This window comes from Spea bombifrons, chromosome 9 (genome assembly GCF_027358695.1).
Source record: "Spea bombifrons isolate aSpeBom1 chromosome 9, aSpeBom1.2.pri, whole genome shotgun sequence".
Taxonomy (NCBI): Eukaryota; Metazoa; Chordata; class Amphibia; order Anura; family Pelobatidae; genus Spea; species Spea bombifrons.
In genome coordinates, this window is record NC_071095.1 from 40,726,125 (window position 1) to 40,746,657 (window position 20,533).

The 20,533-nt window shown below is 40.4% G+C and overlaps 1 protein-coding gene across 8 annotated transcripts in view; it reads right to left on the reverse strand.

The window, feature by feature from the left end:
* Window positions 1–20,533, reverse strand: part of EML1 (EMAP like 1) — a 49,839-nt gene that overhangs the window by 27,217 nt on the left and 2,089 nt on the right. For 2 of the 8 annotated variants that reach the window (XM_053474532.1, XM_053474531.1), the window contains exon 1: window positions 6,623–7,021. The exons of 1 other annotated variant lie outside the window; for it this stretch is intronic. In XM_053474532.1, coding sequence (XP_053330507.1) covers window positions 6,623–6,689 — 67 coding nt within the window. In that variant the 5' untranslated portion in view covers window positions 6,690–7,021. Of the gene's footprint in view, window positions 1–6,622; window positions 7,024–20,533 lie in introns of those variants that run through there. 5 more of the 8 variants (XM_053474527.1, XM_053474528.1, XM_053474533.1 and 2 more) reach the window with 5 other exon arrangements.

Sequence of the window (20,533 nt, forward strand, 5' to 3'; positions counted from 1 at the left end):
GAAGTGTTATAGCCGGAGTTCAGGAGGAAAAGGCTATTACATATAACGTCTTTAGAACACCGAGTTGACTTGGACTTTGTAAAGGGACTATAATCCATCGCTGCCAGAGCCCTCGGCATTCGTAACAAACGTCCCAAGACACAGAAGCTACAGGTACCAGACGCCTCTTGGTTAAGGAAAACGCTCACGCCGAGAACGACTGGCAGTCTGGCGTGGGAAGACGAGACGACTGCCACACCTGTTTCGTCTCTGTATTTATTCCTAGAGCTTCTTGAAAGGGTTCAGTAAAACACAGGGCTTGGCAGAATACCAAAAATCTTATTGTAAGTATTGCCTACAGACGACTGATCTAGGAAGCAGCGGACCATCACCCCTCTGGGGCTTCAGGATCTCTCAAATTAACATGTTAGCGGTGTATGATCTCTTCACATACAAACATAGGCTCTTTAGATCCAGTATAGGAGTACTGACGTCATTGGGGATACTGGCTCTCTGAAGTGGTCAATTCCTTCGGAATTCAACTGAACTCCAGCTCCACATTTAAACCTCAACTTAGCAGAAAACGGAAGACCTTCCCAAAACTCAGACCATCCTTATCCAACGAGTCCCTCATCTTCTATCTCTTTCCCCCACAACCTCCTAATAGACTATAAGCTCCTGTGAACAGGGCGAATGTTACCTTAATATATTTGTATATTGTCAATTTTACTGCTATTTATACATTTTCACTCTCCCCTTATTGTAATAGCGCCATGAAGTCTACGGACACACTACAAAGAAAGTACATTTTAAATTCTACTGTATGAGCAACACAGTTACCGATTCCAAGGCTCCCGGTCTGGACGAATGCAACGAGAAGTCACAACCCAAACTGGTACAAAAGTAATCAGTTTGTGTAACCTCGCCTTATCAGTAAGAGTTCAGCAACACCACTATTTTGCAACATGCTTCTGGCTGTCTCGTCATGAAAACTCCATTTTTTTGGATGCAGTACAAGGAAATTTTGTGGAAAACTCCGCATTCAAGCCTATAAAACAAGCAAAAGTATAAAAGGCAACTGGGCAGAGCTGCAGTCTTTGAAAACAACCAGGAATGGGAAGCAGGAGATCCCAAGCAGGAGCTGGCGTACAATAGCTGGGGTAAACCTCCCAGACAGGAGGCACAAAGCTAAACGGCCGACGCGCTTCACATTAAACGCATCGCTTATTCATACGCACACCTAGAGCTACAGTCTTCTTCCAAAGGGTTTTCATCTAAATATAATATTAACATAATATATACACTAAGGTTCAAAAGTTTGGGGTCACTTAGCTCAGGGGGTCAACAAATTTGGTTTGGATCTAGGAGCCAGCAAAAAAAAAAAGTTTTTATTTTCATTTCTTAACCCCTGGTCTGCAATTAAAGGATGTTTATTGGGGCTATTTAACAAATAAATAAACACACACACACACACACACATTTATTCAGTGCTGCACCACTTTGTACAGTACTGCAGTTAACCCCTTCACGACAAGGGGTATTTTACATGATAAAGACTCAAGCTTTTATGTTTAACCACTATTCTTACACACGCTAACAGCATACAGTAACAGGCACATGCTAATGTCTTATGCTCACAAGCACTAACACCTTGTGTGTTGCCCAATGATAACACTTGCGTTCAGTATATGCGGCCCGTTTATTATTTGACTATTTCTGAGCTAAGCTAACCCTCCGTCTAGTCTGAGATGACTGCACAGCATCTAAAAACAAAATACAAATATTTCCAACACCACCAATCAGAGAGAAGAGACACAATTGATTTTTCTTGGTTTGTTTCTCAACTAATGAAAACATTTAAATATTTACAAACATTACCAAATACAGGATAAGAGAAACAAAATATACGGTATATGTATAGGCAGGGCAGCACATGCTTACACAGAGGACGGTACTTCTGCTAAACAGAAACACTATCTTCCCATCTGTAACTAATATTATAATTTCTTCAATAATCATATCCACTTTCTCAAAAGAAGCTGAATCAGCATAAATGAAGGGCATGTCAGGAAGAAAATCAATGCGCACGTTAACCGACAGGAGGGATATAAATATTAAAGTCATTATAACATAAGTGGTTCCTGACAGTTATCGAACTTCAGCAGAAGAGAATTACAAACAAAAAAAAAAAGTGTAAAAATCAAGATTTCTTGGTAAAATGGTAATACACTCAATACGATATACTGCTCTGCAATCTTATAAGAGTTTTATTTTATAACCTGAAGATTGCGAGCCGGGCTCTCTCCACCTAATGTATCGGTTTGTCTTAGTCCGTCAGTTCTAGTCTTGTCAGACCCCTTGAATATATGTATTGTATTAAGCGCTACGTAAATTTTGGCGCTATATAAAGATATTATTATTACTATTATTATATTAACATCCCTTTTAATCATCCCAGCGATAATTTAAAAAAAAACTTCTAGGGTTTGATGTGTTGATATATTTGATACTTAAATCTAACTTGTCTTAATCCAAGTATGATGGCGACACATGTACAATATACAGATTACCGTAAATTGTTAAATGTACACATTTTAACATGAGATACAGGTTTATTATAAAAAAAGAGGGAGCTAGATAAAAAGTGGATATAGTAAAAATATGTAATGCCTAAAAACGAGGTTTCTTTTTACAAATGCATGTATAAAATAGCTTTTTTTTTAATAAATGATGTCATTGTCAGATACAAATAGTATCATCGGAGACGGAGCGCGACATGTTGGCCACGTTTCTGAACATTCGCAGACTGTGCGGATACAGAGTCAGCTACTTTATAGCCAAGCACATGCCATTTCAGTGACCGCGTTGATACACGGGCTGCGGAGGGCTGGAGGACATCGTTTGGGATCGTGACTCATCATAAAAAAAAAAAAAAAAAAGGAGCAGATCTAAAGAACATGAAACAAGATTTCCTCCCCAACACCACGACGCAAAGCATCCTTAACGGGACGCAGCGCCCAAGTTACAGGACAGGTTTATTTACTTCTAGAATAAAAGTTGGCTGCCAGAACTAATATTCAATAAACATTAAAATGTCAGATCAGCACCAGCCTAAAAATGACAGAATTTCTTTATTTTCACCCATTATGTATTCATCATAATAATCTCTACTAACTTTACTAGCCAACTAAAAATAACGACCCCGTCCTCTGCGTATCGTGGCCTGAGTTTAGCTGATCCCGTATTATCTGCAGTATTAATGCTCTAAAACCCTTAAATATCACAAGGGGCAACAATCCGGACTCAGTCGAGTTGAATGCTTGCTCTATTGCCCTATTTTGTGATATGGGTCTAAATGTATATGGAAGCCCAGGGCCAGGTGTAATCTCATTCTTGCTTTGGTTAGGTAGCCAACAAGCTTAACAATCGCAGAGCCCTTCCTCCACCCCGCGCACGTAAAGCCATCTCCAGCTCAAGAAACCCTATACCTAATGACACCTTCAACCACCGCTATTTATTTCCTACGACCATTGTGCCGGATCCCTTATGTACATTTACAAAAGGCATTCAAAAAAAAAAAAAAAAAAAATTGCTTTTGTGTTTCACCAAAGAAAAATAAAAAAACAAATAAAAAAAAACACAATTGAAAAGCTTAAGAGTGCACCGCCATCCTTTAAAGCTTTTAAGGGGTTAAAGCAGATAATCCTATTTGAGGTATTAAAAAAAAAAAAAAAATCAATTAGCATTAAGATAAAGGACGATATATCACATCCCGGTGCTTGGTAATGAAATCCATTTGGAAATTACTGCAGGCTGATTTTTTAGCTAAAAGCAGGATCCTGATGGATTTAGCCGTTTGCCGAGCATTCTTGCTTACTAAGTATTTTTCTTTGGGACTGTTGATTTGCTCTCTTGTCTAATGGCCACGTCTGATTTATGCGGTCATACATTCGGAGCAGCCAGCCCATCATTAATTACAAAGTGCCGCTGCTTACCATGGCCTACTCTGTAAGGGGAGGTTAGAAAAGCCATACAGACACTAGCCTTGGACTGATAGACATACAGGTTTTTTCTTCTGTTTTTTTACACAATAAAATCCGATACATATTTGGTGAATTCTACATGTTTATCCTGAAGACCCGTGCATATCCGTGGCTGGAAGGAATGTCCCAGGAATCAGAAAGCAAAGCGGACTTGCGTCTGGGGGGTAGCGCCCTCTGATCAGAGAAGCATAAAGAACGCATTAAAGCCTTGGCTTGGATCCAGGGCTCCTAAACTTCCGTACATGAAAGAAAGACCCAAGGAGTCTCCCCCTATGATCTCCAGGGGATATCAAATAAATTAAAAAATAAATAAAAACAGGCTTTGAATGTATGGTACCTTAATACCCCCACCCACCCAACAGATTCCAAACCCCTTGCAGAGTCAGCGAGTGCATTATACAGTCTGATGCGTCTCGTCTGCTTTCAGGGGTCCTTGGGCACCATTAACATTATTTATTGCTTTATATAGCACCATCATAATCAGCAGCATTGTACAACAGCTACTCAGGACATAAATAGAGCATAACATAACCATTTTGATTTACAGAAACAGGCCCTGTTCAAAGGAGCTTACAATCTACAGCAAACCGAGCGGTGCATCGCAGGAGTGAGGTAACCCATCATTCCTAACAAGCACTTTGTGCTTTAACGATTTATCCCTTTCTGTTTCCTGCATCTCCATAGTTTACACATCCAAAAACAGCATATCTATGACATCACTCCTGTCCTTAAACTACGGTAATTCAGCGCAGGCCAAGTTCTAGAGGCGGCTAAAAGAGTCACTGAATGCCGGTCTATTGACTATCACAGGAAGGAGTCTCTCTAGCAACAGCCTGGGTTTAAAAACCAAAGCAGCCCACAGCGGTTAATAATAAAATATTATAGTAATAATAATAATAAATAATAAAAGTCCTAATGTTGCATTTTTCAGCAAAGACAACAAATACAAACACACTAATAAAAGAGTCATTTAGAAGTTGGCCAGAAAGTTTGGGGATGCGAAGAAGCCGCGGAAACAGTCTTTTCACCTTATAGAAGAGAGCTGGAATTGGTTTAAATGCCATTTTAATCTATAATCTTATTGTGAAAGGAATCTGCTGACACAAAATAACTTTAAACCATTGGAAAAACTTCTGACTATATGTTACTGTGTAACATTTAGAAACACATGTGGAAGTTGGTAGACCCTGATAAAAGCATAATAAATAGCGTGTAATGTTAACACGCCAAGGGCAAAACATAAGTACCTTTACTCAGCTGATCTGCTCCTAGGAGCAAAGGATGGAAGCGTCTACATATCTGCAAGCCTTATGATATATTTTAACCCCTTGCAGGTGTATCATGCATTTATTTCTCACTTATTATAAATGAGATCATAGATTCCGAGCGAATAACGTAACTTTTGTACCGATCAGTTTAATCATTAACTAGTGGAGGGCAGAGCACAAAGACCAACTACCCCGGTTACATCGACTTAGTTCAGGTAGATAAAGTGACATGGATTTATTTTAGTTTATTCGCTGCCGATCCCACGTTTAACCCTTTATTTTAAATTATGGCCCATTTAATCCAGCACTTTCTGGAGCTTCCAAGCACAGCAACATCAACCCAGTTCTGTTTCAGCTGGGTACTGATCACTTTCTTGTGCGGGATATAGGGGTTTATTCACTAAATGGAGAGTGTGAGAGTTAAAACCACAACTCTCCTGCATTCGATACAAGGGTCAAAGGATGAAGAAATATCACTGATTTAACTATACATTATACAGGGCCAGCCAGGCTCTTTCTACAGCAGAAGCTCACTGGACCTTCGAAGTGCACAATGAAGCGAAGGGCTTGTTTAGCGAATAAACCCCGACAGAAATGCTGTTCTTCAGCACAGGTCGCAGAGCTACTGAAATCCATCTTGTAAGTTCTACCTACGTTCTCTACCTCGGGGAACGATCTGAGCTCTCCGGAGTAGCACTCACACAGCGCTAGGCAACTCCACATGTGTCCAAAAACACGAGGAAGGAACATCAGACTTTCATCATTCAGCAAAACACACTTTTCAAGAAGATGATGTTTTATTAACGGATCCCAACTCGCCAAAAAACGACTTAAATGTCAGAACAAGCGGCGTCACCCCCGTCAGGAAATCGAGATTTCCCATATATACTGGATGGAAGTGTTGGGATTTTGGGGGTGATAGCTGTCAATCAAAGGCGTTTTAGAATCTATAACCAGGAGTGGCCATTCTTGGGATTTAGTTTTAAGCCAATGAACACTTTAAGAACTGCTGGCCCCATCTCGGTGTAAAAGACAACTTTTAATCATGGATTTTAACAGAGAGGGGACTGGAGGTCAATGGCACCCAGACACAGCCAGTCCCTGGAAACGCTGGGCAGGTTAACTATGGGGGTCCCTGGATCTCCCACCCAACTCCACAGAAATCTGCAAGCGAACCGCTTAACCACAGGTGTAATAATGACTGCCTATCGCTCTCATACGGATGGGTATACTCGGCGCCTTATTAACCTCCTGCATGCCAGATAGGTGCGCAGCAGAGCTCCCTACCGAACGCCCGTAGATTAAGAAGCGCGATAATAAAGCCTTCATTACCATTGCAAAACTGCAAGAGGGAGGTGGTGTCATACAGGTTGCTGTAGCCGGGGAAGCCGTCCTCCATGCTGAGTGATCTTTAATCCTCTCCACTCCTTGATGCCCGGATCCCTTTTATTGTCCAGGTTTTACCCCCGCCTCGGGTTAGTTGCAACCCCCCTCACGGTCAGCAGCTTCTTTCCAGGGGCTTGGATCCCGTCTTCGGCCTGCAGCCGCCCCCGGTAACCATGACAACCGCTCTAAGGGGCTCTCCGTCTATTGAGGGGATGCTGCGCTCCCAGGAAGGCTGCTCCTGCCACCTCTGCCGGACTCAGCTCCCGTGTCCCTGCCACCTCTGCTAACCCGGCTCCTGCCCCCTCAGCCGGACTCACCCCGTACCTTCCTCCCAGGGATAATGCCGAGCTGCGGCGGGGCAGTGGTGAGGAGGGCTGGCTCTGTCTCGTTTTTTTTTTTTTTTTGGGATGAAGACTTGAACTTGCTGTCTCCGCCCCGCTTCCCGGCTGAGACGTCTCAGAGCGCGCTGTCTCTTTAACCCTTAATACCCTAGGGCTCTCCAAGCTGTGCCTGACCTGGGGTATTTAGGTTACTTGAACTTGTCAAAGTGGGAGTAACACACACACTATATATATCTCATATAAATGATATATATATATATATATATATATATATATATATATATATATGATATCATATAAATTAATCATAGGTTAGATAAATAAATATGTATGTCTATATATATATACCATATGTCACATATGCTTGTTACAATTGGAGGCAGTGGCAGATTATCCATTATGCATGTGCCCAGTGGCCCCAAGCAGTGGGGCCCCTAGTACGCTCATTGATAATCTGCTAGGCCACCTCCAGTGGCTGCATAGCGGTGGCTGCGCTGTAAGGCTACGGCGTGGGTCAGTGGCGTCACGCATTACGAGTGAGGTAGAGTGTGTGTCTAGGGGCACCCAAAGGTGTTAATCTGGCGCAGAGGTGAGGGCTATGTGCCTATCCTCCATTAATTGTCTGTTATTATTTGCCGTACCTATAATTTAGTTCTGCCCAAGGCAGGTTCTAGGGTTTCTAGCGCCCTTGGCAAAGTATGAAATGTTACGACATCCCCCTCCTGAGAACCAGATTAACCATTGAGCGCGCTAAATGCATGCCTATCGGACCCGGTGCTTTAGAGGGTAATGAGGCTGCACAGTATTACTGTATTGGGGAGGCAGGTGCTCAGCAGGGTTACATTACGTTATGACACATGACCCAACATTTTATTTTGTGTGTGTATGTGGGGGCAAAATCCATGTGCCTGTGTGCTCTAGTGGCACAGAACATGCGCTGCGAGGGCAACTGCTTCCATCACTTAGTGAAGGAAGAACAAGCACAGAGCTCCCCACGCGGATTGGTCCGGACACATAGCGAAGCAGAAGTGTTACAGGGCAATTAGGTGCCGTCACATTCTCTTTTCCTTCACTACTTAACATAATTTGGAGTATTAGTGGATTCTGAGGACCGCACTCATGGAAGGGCTTTGCTGGCGTAATACAAGCAGTAATGGCTTTACAGCCTGAGACATACATTATATATATACTACTCAGCTATATGTCGCTGTGTGTCGGCAATCAACCTCATTGATCGCATTTACTTTGGTAGAACTGCTCAGTAGCCTATAAGCCCCATTTATCCTTGGATGTTTATAAATCATTAATAAGATTCCAGTATCCCGTACTGGTGTAGGCAGTGATCCCCATAAATACACCATCGTACATGCGCCAATAATAAAGCTATGAAATGTAACAGATGCCCTTATCCCGGGAATAACCATTAAGCACACTAAGCACATGTCTATTGGCCCCCAGTGCTTTAGTGAATAAGATGGCTGCATCTGGGAGGCCAGTGCTGAGCAGGGTCACATGACATTATCACATGCCTCAGCTCAGAGGTTCTTTTTTGTGTTTATTGGGGCAAAATACCTGTGGGCCCCAGTGGGTCTGGTGCTGTCGGCCAGCGGCCCACCAAGCATTTCCCAGATGGCCAGTTCGGACCGGTGTAATGTGTATATATATATATATATATATATATATATATATATATATATATATATTAAATTATATATTCACTCTATTCACATTGTTTCTTACATAGATATTTTAGCAAGAGTCTGGGATTGTAATCAATCAACACCTGAAGAGCTACAAGGTGGCTACATGATTCTAAAGCCATGTATCGCGCACGTGTTGTGAGATTCTTTTTAAATGTTACTTTTTTTCTTTATTATGATTTCTGTTTGCTTGTTAGCAAAACATGTAATGTGTCTGCTTTTTGTTTGTTAAACAGGAAGATCTCGGCTTATAGTGGACTCTTTGCAGACTTAACCATCGTATTGCTTACAGGAAAATGAGATTTTAATATATGTTTTCATACCGGAGTAAAGGGGAGAAGTATAAAAAAAACCTTCATTTTTTTTTTTGAAGCACTGACCTGACAAAATGATCAGCACAATATTTAAAGCCATTGGGAGTAGAAGTCCCCCTGGTATAAGTAGTATAAAGGGTTAACAAATATCAACCAACACTAGTAATGATCAGTTTCTAGCCCAAGATCAGAGTCGTAACGTGCCACTGGCAAGTAAAAGCGGGGGGAGAGTGGGGGTCGGTGTGTTGGATGTATATGAGGGTAAGGTCTGGGAACAGCCCGAGGCTGGATTTGGGACTCTACGCCGCACTCTATAAACATCTCCTAAAGTTTGCATGCCGGGAGTGACAGCTCAGCCTAGCATAACATAAATCACAATGTATCTGGGTAACTCATTCTGTCTCTAATAAGAACACCAGCCATACGCCATAATGTCAAAACTGTAGATCATATGCCGTTTACAGCTACATACAATACAACATTGTAATCCATCTATTCTGAAATAATCTTAAAACAACAGCCTCAGTCTTCCAACTCTGAAATATTTGTTTTGAATAAATTCATATGCTCATACATTGATTGCTTTACATTTTTGGAATAAATCTTAATATTTCAATATTTCAGTTTTATATAGCAGTAGTTCTCTCCACGGCGTCTCCTGCTGTAAGTGGCCATAGACCATGATTAGCATCTGTTTTAAATGCTTTTTTTTTCCACAAGCATGAAAGAAGCTGGGAAATGCATAGTTTATGACATCATAGAGTGATCATATTATATATTTATCACAACATTCGTGATATATACACCACCCAATATGCAAGTTTTTATTGTTGTGGAAGCGTCCCCGAGATGAAAAAATAAGAAAAACGAATATAATTATATTGGCCCAAGAGAATATAGAGCCTTTAGTTAGGGTGAAAAAAGCTTTTTTATGTTATGCTAGGATCATTTATATGGTAGGGCCACCAGCCAGCATGGAATAAAATATTAGTATTAGGTACCCATGTAAATGTGAAACTCTGAATAGATGCTTTGCCTTAAACACTGGGTGGTGGGTGTATTATTATTATTATTATCATTATTATTATTATCTCACCCTGCAGCAGCATCAGAGAAGCGTTTTAATTTATCCCACACAATGCTGTTTCACGTGTGAATATTGGTGAAAGTTTTCTGCCTTTGGAGCTTTAAACCCCAACATTGTTATAAGACAATCCGTGTCATATAGTACCCCATCAATGCTATATGATAGTACATGTCATGATGATGACCTCAGCTACCATATGGATAAAAGTGCATATAATGGTTGGAATCTACCGAACAGCACTAAAAATTGCAAACATTGAGTTGCATAGGCTCGGTATTATTTTTTTCTGAGTGTTATCCTCAGAATGTGGGACACTTAAACTCTTGGATGGTATTCTATTAGACCGCTATCCATGGGGCTGACCCCAGCTGCCCTCTCTGTGGACGCTTTCTTCCATTTGTTTCCATGTATTAAAGGCAAGCAACATCTTTCACTGCATGCTATGTCCGTTCACTGCAAGCATAGTCCTCCATAGTGCAAATGGGTTTGTTGGGGAGATCAGAGATCTCTCTTGCACTCAGTCCATTGAGCAGCCTGATCGTCCAAGAGGAACCCTTTGGTCTGCTGCAAGAGTAAGTCGCTGATCTGTAGCAGAAGTGACATGTCTTCGATCACTGATTTACCCATACCTTATGCTGACCAAACGTCCTCAGAAACGTTAACAGTTGTTGAAAACATAATCCACAGCAGTGAACTATCATCATTGCTACACCATATAAAACCTTTGTAGAAAGAACCTAATAGTACTTCGGAGACTGACAAACATATGTCTCTGTACCATTATAAGGAAAAAATAAAGTGGAAAATACAATCCAATGACCCATAGGCTGCCTTTAATAATGTATAGTGACCTGATTTCCCCTTTATGGAAAATGTGTACCTCTGCATGATGATTATGGCCACCAGCAAGTCAACATTTGAAAGAGATACATAATCCACCCTGCCGTGAACCAGAACCCGAAATGCACGTAGACTTTGACGCTTTGAAGCTCTGTCTTTCCACGCAATCAATTGGCTACAAGTGACCGTGAGTCGATTTCATGTAATAAAAATGACGTCAGGCCCTTTGACACGTAGCCAACGCTTTATGTCTGAAAATCTCCATGTGCAGCTATTTATATCTAAAGCAAGCCAAAAGTCTTAGCAGTTAATCTTGATTTATCCCTTAATTTGAAAAGACGTGATAAACGGGAAGCCGGTCTGTATACACGTGCAGTACATGGAAGTATTGGGTACGACACGGGTTAAAATAACTGCAGGAGTCCTAAACAAGGACAGGAAGGTACCGTTGCCAGAAGAGAACATATGTTTCTTATGAAGACTAATGAAATGATGTCGCTCGCAGAAGAGACAGACATAACTTAAGCTGACATCATTCACTATGCCAAATGCTGGCTGCTTGAGAGCTCGGGATGCGTTTGCCACATTTATGTGTCGCTTCCACGTGGAATGATTGATAGTAATTGTGTTTCATCATTTCATGTTCTATTTTGGTTGCTGGCTCTGGTTCTGTTTTTTAGACAGGCTGGGTACCCCTATTATATTACATGTATTATTATTATTATTATTATTATTATTATAATTATTATTGTTTTAATTGTTTTTAAGGTTTAATTGGGCTACACTGAGATTGTGCTCCTGCAACAATGCAGAATGTGAAAGTCACACCAAATAGTAGATCCATGAACAAAAAAGACGAACAGCCACGGCACAGAATGCATTGCATCAGGAATCAACATAAGTTGCGTTTTTTGTACTAAAAACCCCAGAAAGTTAACCACAAAGTATAACAGCCATGTGTGGGAGATAACTGACTTCAGTATGCATGATGAAGGGCTTAACCCTGCTGAATGGTTTGGTTGGCCCTGAATAAAGCTTAGTTAAATCATTGAACTATACATTATGCAGCACCAGAGTAGCCCTTCTTGCAAGAAAGAGTCACCCGGCCATGCCCTTTCTACTAAATAGCAAAGATTATTATTATTATTATTATTATTATCATTATTATTATTATTATTATTCAGTATCATGCAAAGATATTTCAATGCGCCTCTAATTTATTGATATGAATACATTTACTTTTATTATGACTATTTTATCCAAACATTTTGCTAACAGATCTCTTTCTGGGTTCCCTCATTATCTTACACATTGTTTCCAAACTCACATTGTTTCACAGCCTCTTAAAGATTACCAGACAAAACGCACAACCTTGCGAAAATCTGTAGGAAGACTGCAGACATCTAGTCTAGAAAGTCAATGAGCGCATCCGTACCCTACAAAGAAGCATTCTAATATCCCGGACATTTTTAGGAAACTGATATTATTGATGTTGATAATTCTACATTATTTTTACAAAGTATACCTGAATAATCTCTGCAATACATCTGTATTCAATATGTACTCAAGTCAACTCTATAAATGTAACAAGACTTTCTACTGTTGCAACACAAGATAATGCAGTGTATGGACTTACTGTTGGTTTACAGTATGCCATCAGGGTTACTATTTGTCTTCACATAAGTGCAGGTGGTACATGAATGAAAAAGACGACTTGTCTACTGGCTTTCATCTGAGGAGATCCTAAAGACTTCTAGAACAGGGGTAGGCAGCATCATTCTTTGTGAATGACATTTGACTAAGTGCCCCATAAGGAACAATGACTTCTGCAAGCCTTGCCGCAGACACTGGTGTCCATGTAAAGCAATCAGCCTTCCACAACTTGAGGGGACGCTTACGCTGTCAAATATTGTGTGGAAACCTACAATGAGGAACATCAGATGAGGAGAAAGTATCTTAATTGTAGCAAGGGGGTTCAGCTCAGGCCTCTACCTCCATGATTAAATGATAATATATTTGGGCATTTTCAGGTCCTTCAACGTGTGGCCACCAGCTGGATGCACAAAGCCAGGTGTCAGGCACCAATCCATAGTGGCTTGCCAAGAAATATAAAAGGACCCTGGGAAAGCTCAGTCTCCAGCAGCCCACTATGACCCTTGGTAATTCCTCCCTGCATCCATGCTTCATGCAAAGCATTGACATTGCACATGATGATAGGAGTGAGGAGAACCCCGCTGAGTGCACCAGGGGATTGCGTAAAGGATTACAGCCCAGAGGGTCCTAGAGGAAGTTGCTGGGGGTCCCTATGGTAAGACTGGGCTCAAGGCAGCTACCCCTTTTTGCCCTACAGAAAAGCTGATTCTGGGCCTATATACCTTGTTTCTAAGATGTATTGAGCTGTTCTGCCACCTCCTGTAACACGATGAATGTAACAACAGGCTTGAAGTTCTACAGATCCACCCAATTAGCAGCCTCACAGTGTTAAAACAAGTGACAATACGCGTATTTTTTGACGCCTAAATGTAAATGATGCTAAAAAATGCAAAAATAAAATCCGCAATTCAATTTCAAGTAACCTTTTATGATATAAAGGATGTTAACCCTTTGAGTTTAAGACTATCCCCTATAACACACATGGGGTTAAATAATCTTCCAAGTAACTTCAAATGGGAAATCCAATAAAATCTGTAAAATAATCTCCCTGTGCAAGGAAAATAGGACAGATCAGAAGTTTTTTAACAGCTTATAAATAGTCACATTGAGAAGGGTTAGTTTTTCCATGAAAAGCCTTGTTGTATGAGAAAATCCATTTCGTATGCTTTGGGTGTAAAACGGAGAACTTGGCATTTGAAACATTCCCTCCTCCATCTCATAAAATCCAAGTTTTTGGCCCATTCCTTCAGAAGAAAATGTTTCAGGCACAATGTTGCTATCTCTTTTACATTTTCAAACATTGCAGTTATATAAGACATAATTAAACGAAATGTGTTTTCAAGTGCTATATATATATATATATAAAAGCCCTGAAGACGAGTTCTTCAATGTGGATAATTAAGTTCAGAAAATACAGGTTTTAAAGACCTTATTAACTGGTAGAAAGTTGAAAGATGAATTGGTACTAATGACAGAACCATCAAAGTCCTGAAGTCTTCACTACTGGTAGTACTTTGCTTTTTAATCATTGTAAACTGTTTTTGGAAACTTGGTTTAAAAAAGATATATTTGTACCTCATTGAAGCTAAGATCTGTGGGAATGGGTTGCATAGTCAACATATCAATTTTCTTTCATTAATTATTCTCCCCTTCTCTACATCCCACACTTACAAAGACAACCAGCTGCCACCAAGGATGGCCTATAACTAAACAAATGAGAATGGTGATAAATAATTATGCAGTTCCTGAGAAGAGGATTTCTATATGGCTGATCATGTGACATACACATTGGAATGGCTGGGAATGTAGGCTACCTGGAGCTTTCCCTCATCTGAGGTAGTACTTTTGTCAGGAGCAGGGCTAGCTAGTCATGTAGGCAGGTCTAGCTGTCACATCAGGGTGGAAGTAGCCACAAATAGTCTTGAGTGGGATGGAAAGGGGTGGAGAGTGGGCATGCCTGAAAAACTGCTCCCTCTCCCTGAAGAAAAAGGAGAGTGACCTGGGGACCCTGTGAAGAAGCACTTCACCTGGAGACTCTAGGTCAACTTAGAGATTTCCCAGTTCTGCTCATTAAATGAGTTTCTCATATATCAGTGGAGGGCTGGATTGGGGGGGGGGTGTTAACGTGGATCTGTATGTGTAAGTGAATGCGAGCATGAATGTGTATGTGTTTTAGCATTGATGTGTATGTGTAAATGTGTGTGCGCTAACATGGATATGTATGTGTAAGTGTTTGTGTGTTAGAATGCATATGTATTTGTGTTTGTCTGTTGGCATGGATGTGTAAGTGTGGAGCATGAACGTGTGTTAGTGAGTATGACAAATTGTTAGTGTAATTATGTGTAAGCATGTGTATGTGTGTTAGTGTAATCTGAGCGTACAAGTTTGTGTAAGTGTGTGTACATATGTGTGCCAGCAGTGCATATGTTGAGGAGGGCAAGGGGTCAATGGAGCCACTTGGCTTTACTTGCCCCCCAAGCCAGAAGGGGCCAGCCCTCCCCTGGTTATATATATATATATATATATATATATATATATATATATATATATATATATATATATATAGTTTGTATTTTTTAATCTGCAAACATGCAGACTGGTGTCCTCTCTGGTTACACTATACTGTCCATCAAAATCCTACAATTTTGAGCTTTCTTTTCTAGGTATTCAATCAAATGAAAACATACGGTAACTTAAATGTGTTTAAACCCTTATAACAAACACAAACAGGTTTTTCAGCCTATGCCAGCAATCCGAACAAATGCTGACGTAAATATCCAACCCTTCCTGCTCACATCCATTCCCCAAACAATTGCGAAACAGATATTTAACAGCATCTCCTTCTCCAGAAGATCGTGTCTGTATTGACCATACCGATATGTGAATACTGGCTCAAGGAATAGTCTTGTTTTATAAACACATAGAAATCTGAATTGACACCTAATATATTACCCAGTCTACTAATCTGATGTTAGAGGACATATACAAGTTCTATTCTCCAACCTGCCTTAAGCTAGAGGTTATCTGAACTGCTGGCCTGGGTAAATTTGTGAGTTATTATGATCAGATTGCTTGGTGTATGCTTCTACAAGCTGAAACCTGTTCATTCCATTAATGAATAACTAAATGATAACTAAGCTCTGGAGCAGAACCCGTTGGTACGCATAACACTATTCTGTGGGACTCACCTGAGTATAAGACAAACTCTAGAATGTTACCCCTGTGACAACAAATAAGCGAGACCTTCAAATCCATTAGTGAATAGCCAAAAGAAAGCACAGATCATTTAGAAACAATAAAGTACATACTAAAACTTCTCAACAATAACAGAGTACGGGGGAATACCTGCTCCCCATAGTCTCTGCTGTTATTGGATGAACAGGCCATTGAGCAAGCTATAAATGGCTGGAGACACAATCCTTTCCTGCTTTCTAAGATTTTAGTTTAAAAACCAGTCGTGTATATGTTCCAGAGGATTCAGAAAAACCATCATTTGAGACAGAGCTATCATTTGGGATCTTGGTGCTTGGGGCACAGTCAGATGTCATGCCCCATGCTGAGGTCACATCCACCAGGGTTCCTGACCTTCACCCCTCACCTAGTGGTGCTTCTTGCCCGGTTTGGGAACCATTGGTTTCCAACATTCTGAAGTTTGTATCTGTCTCTTTATATATCAGATCATGTTTGTATTCATACATGTTTGGGTGATTGCCAAGAATATAATGTACAAATTATCCAATAATAACTCCACCTTCCCTTTACAAGCCATGGCGCTCTGGAAAGTCCAAAGAAATGGTTGCAAAGAGCATTAGATATCATTGTTAGGCACGAATACAGTTGGCTGTATACATAACACTAAACAAGGAAACTTAAAGCCGTTTGTAACCCAGCGATAACATAGCAGCAATCCCTTCTTATCACTCAGTGAACCATTAATGACTTTACCGCTGAGCTAAAGACTTTCCAGAAGCCATCTGTTCTGCTTTCCTGCGATAATCCAGAAAATAAGTCCTCCTGATGCCATCCGCACCTTTTTTTTTCTCAATTTGATATTAAACATTATTTGAGACCTTTTAAGGCGAGGAGGCAGAGAAAAATTGACAGGTTACAATGATCCACCTGGAGAAAGCGGATTTTTTAAAAAAGAAATGCAATCACTCCTAATTCCCAGACAGGCGCTGAGCACACAGGGAGTTCCAACCCCAACCTTACAGTAGTAAGAGTGTGAGTATCTGAACCCAATAATGGCTAATTGGTCATTAGCACAGAATAAAGCCAACAGCTGTCACGTTTCGCGCTTACAGGTGCTGAATAGTAAGGTGTCAGGTATTAGAGATTTTAGACAGGGCAGTCTTTAGGCAGAACAAGAGAAGCTCATGACCCATTTGCTCCCTGGGAGCCTATAATGGACCTTTTTTGTTTTATCCTAAGGAGAACCTTACAACTCCAAGATAAAGGTGAAATCTGAGATGGAGGCGGGGGAGAGAACAATGTCTGCTGGCACAGAATGGAGGGATGGTATTTAGTGTCCCTTTAGGGGCTTTGGAGGCCCCAAGCAAAGGCTTGCCCTTAGCCCCATCTATATTATACTTTTAGTATTTTGATACTGAGTAGTATATTTGATGGGAATGTAACTGCTCATCCTTAATACTAAGGATGATCAATACATTTATTACCCTCATGCTTATAGTAGATGAGCCTCATTGCACGTCAATTCAGTGCCAAGTCCAACACACTCATTGCATCAAGGAAGGTCCACGTGGATGCTGTCAAGGACTCACATACTAAGCAAAAGCAGGAGTTTGAGCTGGGTGGCACCCGCTAGTGCTCATGCAATCTCCATGAGTCAGACTCAAGCCAACACCTCCTTGCCCAGCTGTGTGCCAGCTTTCATTTTCATGACATATTATGGGAACCTTGTGAGTGTCTCTGCCAACCAGCTCTTTGCCCAACGAAGTGAAATTTAGCACGCCTGCACCAGCTACCGGTGGGGCAACAGCTCCCATCAGCCCTGGCTGAGAATGTTGAGAGTTATAACCAAACAACATGAAGAAGCAAACTGCCCAACTCTCTATTAAGCAGAGTTTTTAATACCAAATTCTAATTTGGAATAAAATACTACAAGAAATAGGTGTTGACACTATACAATTATTCTCACAGATCGGAATAAATACACTACTGTAAAAAAACATTTAAAACAATTGTCAGCAGCACTTATTTTTGCGTTTCTTGGAACGCCTTTGGATTCGGATTAGTTCTAAGCGTTTCTGTGTCAGCACATATGTAATACTCTATGTGACAGATCTGGGGCATCGTAACTGCAGCACACTAGAAAATAGGACCTATTCTGTATCTGTTGGGTCACACAAAGTGCTAAAGAGCTTCTCCTTGTTCACAACATAGCGGAAAACTTAGAATTTGTATTTTCTAGGATTTAAAACTGGAGTTTTTGAAACACAAATGAGTCGTGAAAACTAACTGAACGCTGGTACACTGTCACACATTAATTTGTTATGTTAAAAAACTTTTAACCAGAACAAGAATGACCAACAATTACATAGAACACAATGCAATCTCTGGACATGTGTTACAACTATGTGTGTAGAAAACGAGAAGGAAAATGCTAGTGACCTTGCCTGGGATCGGTGTTTCCAGCGTGACTCATTGGAAAGGGTTCTTCAGGAATAGATTTCATAGTCTTCACAGGTATCCCATGTGTGGACAGTTCAACGTGCCAAGTATTCATGGACCTCTGAAGACCTGTGCTCTTGACAAGGAAGGTTAAAGCCAGGGGACACGCATTGAACACCTGTTCAACGGTGGTAAGTCTTCCTTAAGCTACAGTATTAAGGTGATGTCAGAAACCCAGATTAGGAGCACAATGTCATTGGAGAGAGGCTATGCAAATGATGTCATGGAGCTCATTTTCATTGCAAAGAGCTCTGAACCCATGTGAAGCTGTGTTTAATACTGTGCAGGTGGAAATGGAAAAAGGTCAATTCATCTTCCTGCAATGGCTATCCATTAAAAGGGACGTGTCACTTTTCTAAAGCCTACATTTTATCATTTAGTACTTTAAAGGGACACTCCAACCAACATACGCACTCTGATGCATCTGATAGCTGTGCGGTTCCTCTACGTGTTGGCGTTGTCCATTTTGCAAATGCGTTGGGTGATTTTGCAGAATCCCTCCTTTTCCCTATCCTCCAGCTAAATGACATACAGGAGATGTGGTCAGCCGAACACATGCGCGTGATATACCTCCAGCGCTGGCTTAGGGAATGCCGCAGGCGGGGGTCTGTTAAAACCAACTGCCCATGTGTGGAAAGTGCTTCCATTCCACATCAGTCATTGCGGTCTTTGGAAAATCTGGGTGTTTTTTTGCTTTTTCTTTTTACTTACAAAACTACAAATCAAAATAATAAAACCTATAAACTATAGCTTTATTGTAAAAAGTTATGTTTAATAAATACAGTATTGTATATGTTACAGAATGCAGGCCAATTAAAATTCCTCTCCATAACACATATATCAAATGGTGATTAATAGGTTATTGTATATATATATATATATATATATATATATATATATATATATATATATATATATATATATATATATATATATATACATATATATATATATATATAGATATATTATTTTATAGAAGTATAACCAATACATTTTCTGTTCTCCTAAATGTGTTCAGATTTTATAATTTCATGTAAAATGTCTGCTTATCTTCTTTTTTGCCCTATTTCATTTATCTACACAATTAAAAAAAAAAGCTAGGATCATCTTGGCTTTAATCAGATTGCGAGGCATGGGGAGTCACGCCTTCAATGTCATTTACTAATGGAAGTGTTAATCCTCAATTGTTAATTCTTAAAGGAGTTTAGGTTATTCCACCAGAAGTTTAACATTAAAAAGACATTTGGTCTGAAATCCTCAAATCTCATTCATATGGATCACTTGATGTAAATAGCTGGGCCTACCTCATTTACAACCGCTAATCACTATTGTGCTGGTTGTATCACAAAACAATAGTATAAGTAGGTAATTGGTGTCCAGACAAGTAATTAGTCATAATCAGTCAATTAAATCACCGGATAGCATAGAGACAATGCTTTTTGTTTTATGGTACAATGTAAAAAAAACAAAAAAAGCATACAAAATATTGTGTTCCTCATTATGCTTAACACGGTTTTAAAGGTGATTTTAATTCTTCTGTTCAATGAGATAAAAATAAGGAAAATTCCTTCCCTTTCCCTTAACACAGGTTGTTCTGAAACCCATGTAGGTATTTGTAACATACACTATATGACCAAATGTATGTGGACACCCGACCATCACACTTATATGAGCTTATTGAACATTCCCAAACCATAGGCATTAATATGGAGTTACCCCTCTGCTTTCTTTGTGGCTATAACAGCCTCTATACTAAGATTTTGGGTGTTTCTGTGGGAATTTTTGCCCATTCATCCAGTAGAGCATTTGTGAGGTCAGGCACTGGGTGTTGGATGAGAAGGCCCGGCTCACAATCTGCGTTGCAGTTCATCCCAAAAGTGTTCGATGCGGTTGAGGTCAGGGCTTTGTGCGGCCGGTCAAGTTCTTCCACTCCAAACTCATCCAACCACGGAGTTTGCTTTAAGCGCTGGAGCACAGTCATGTTGGAACAGGAAAGGTTCTTCCCCAAAGTTGGACTCATATGATTGTCTTTAATGTATTTGTATGCTGTAGCATTAACATTACCATTTGCTGGAACTAAGGGGCCCAAACTCTGTAAAACAGCCCCAGGTCATTATCCCTCCTCCACTTTACAGAAGACACGGTAGGTGACGTTCTCCTGGCATCCGTCAATCCTGCTCAGCAGCCCCACAGTAATGGCACTTACAGTGGGACCAGGGCAAATCTATCAG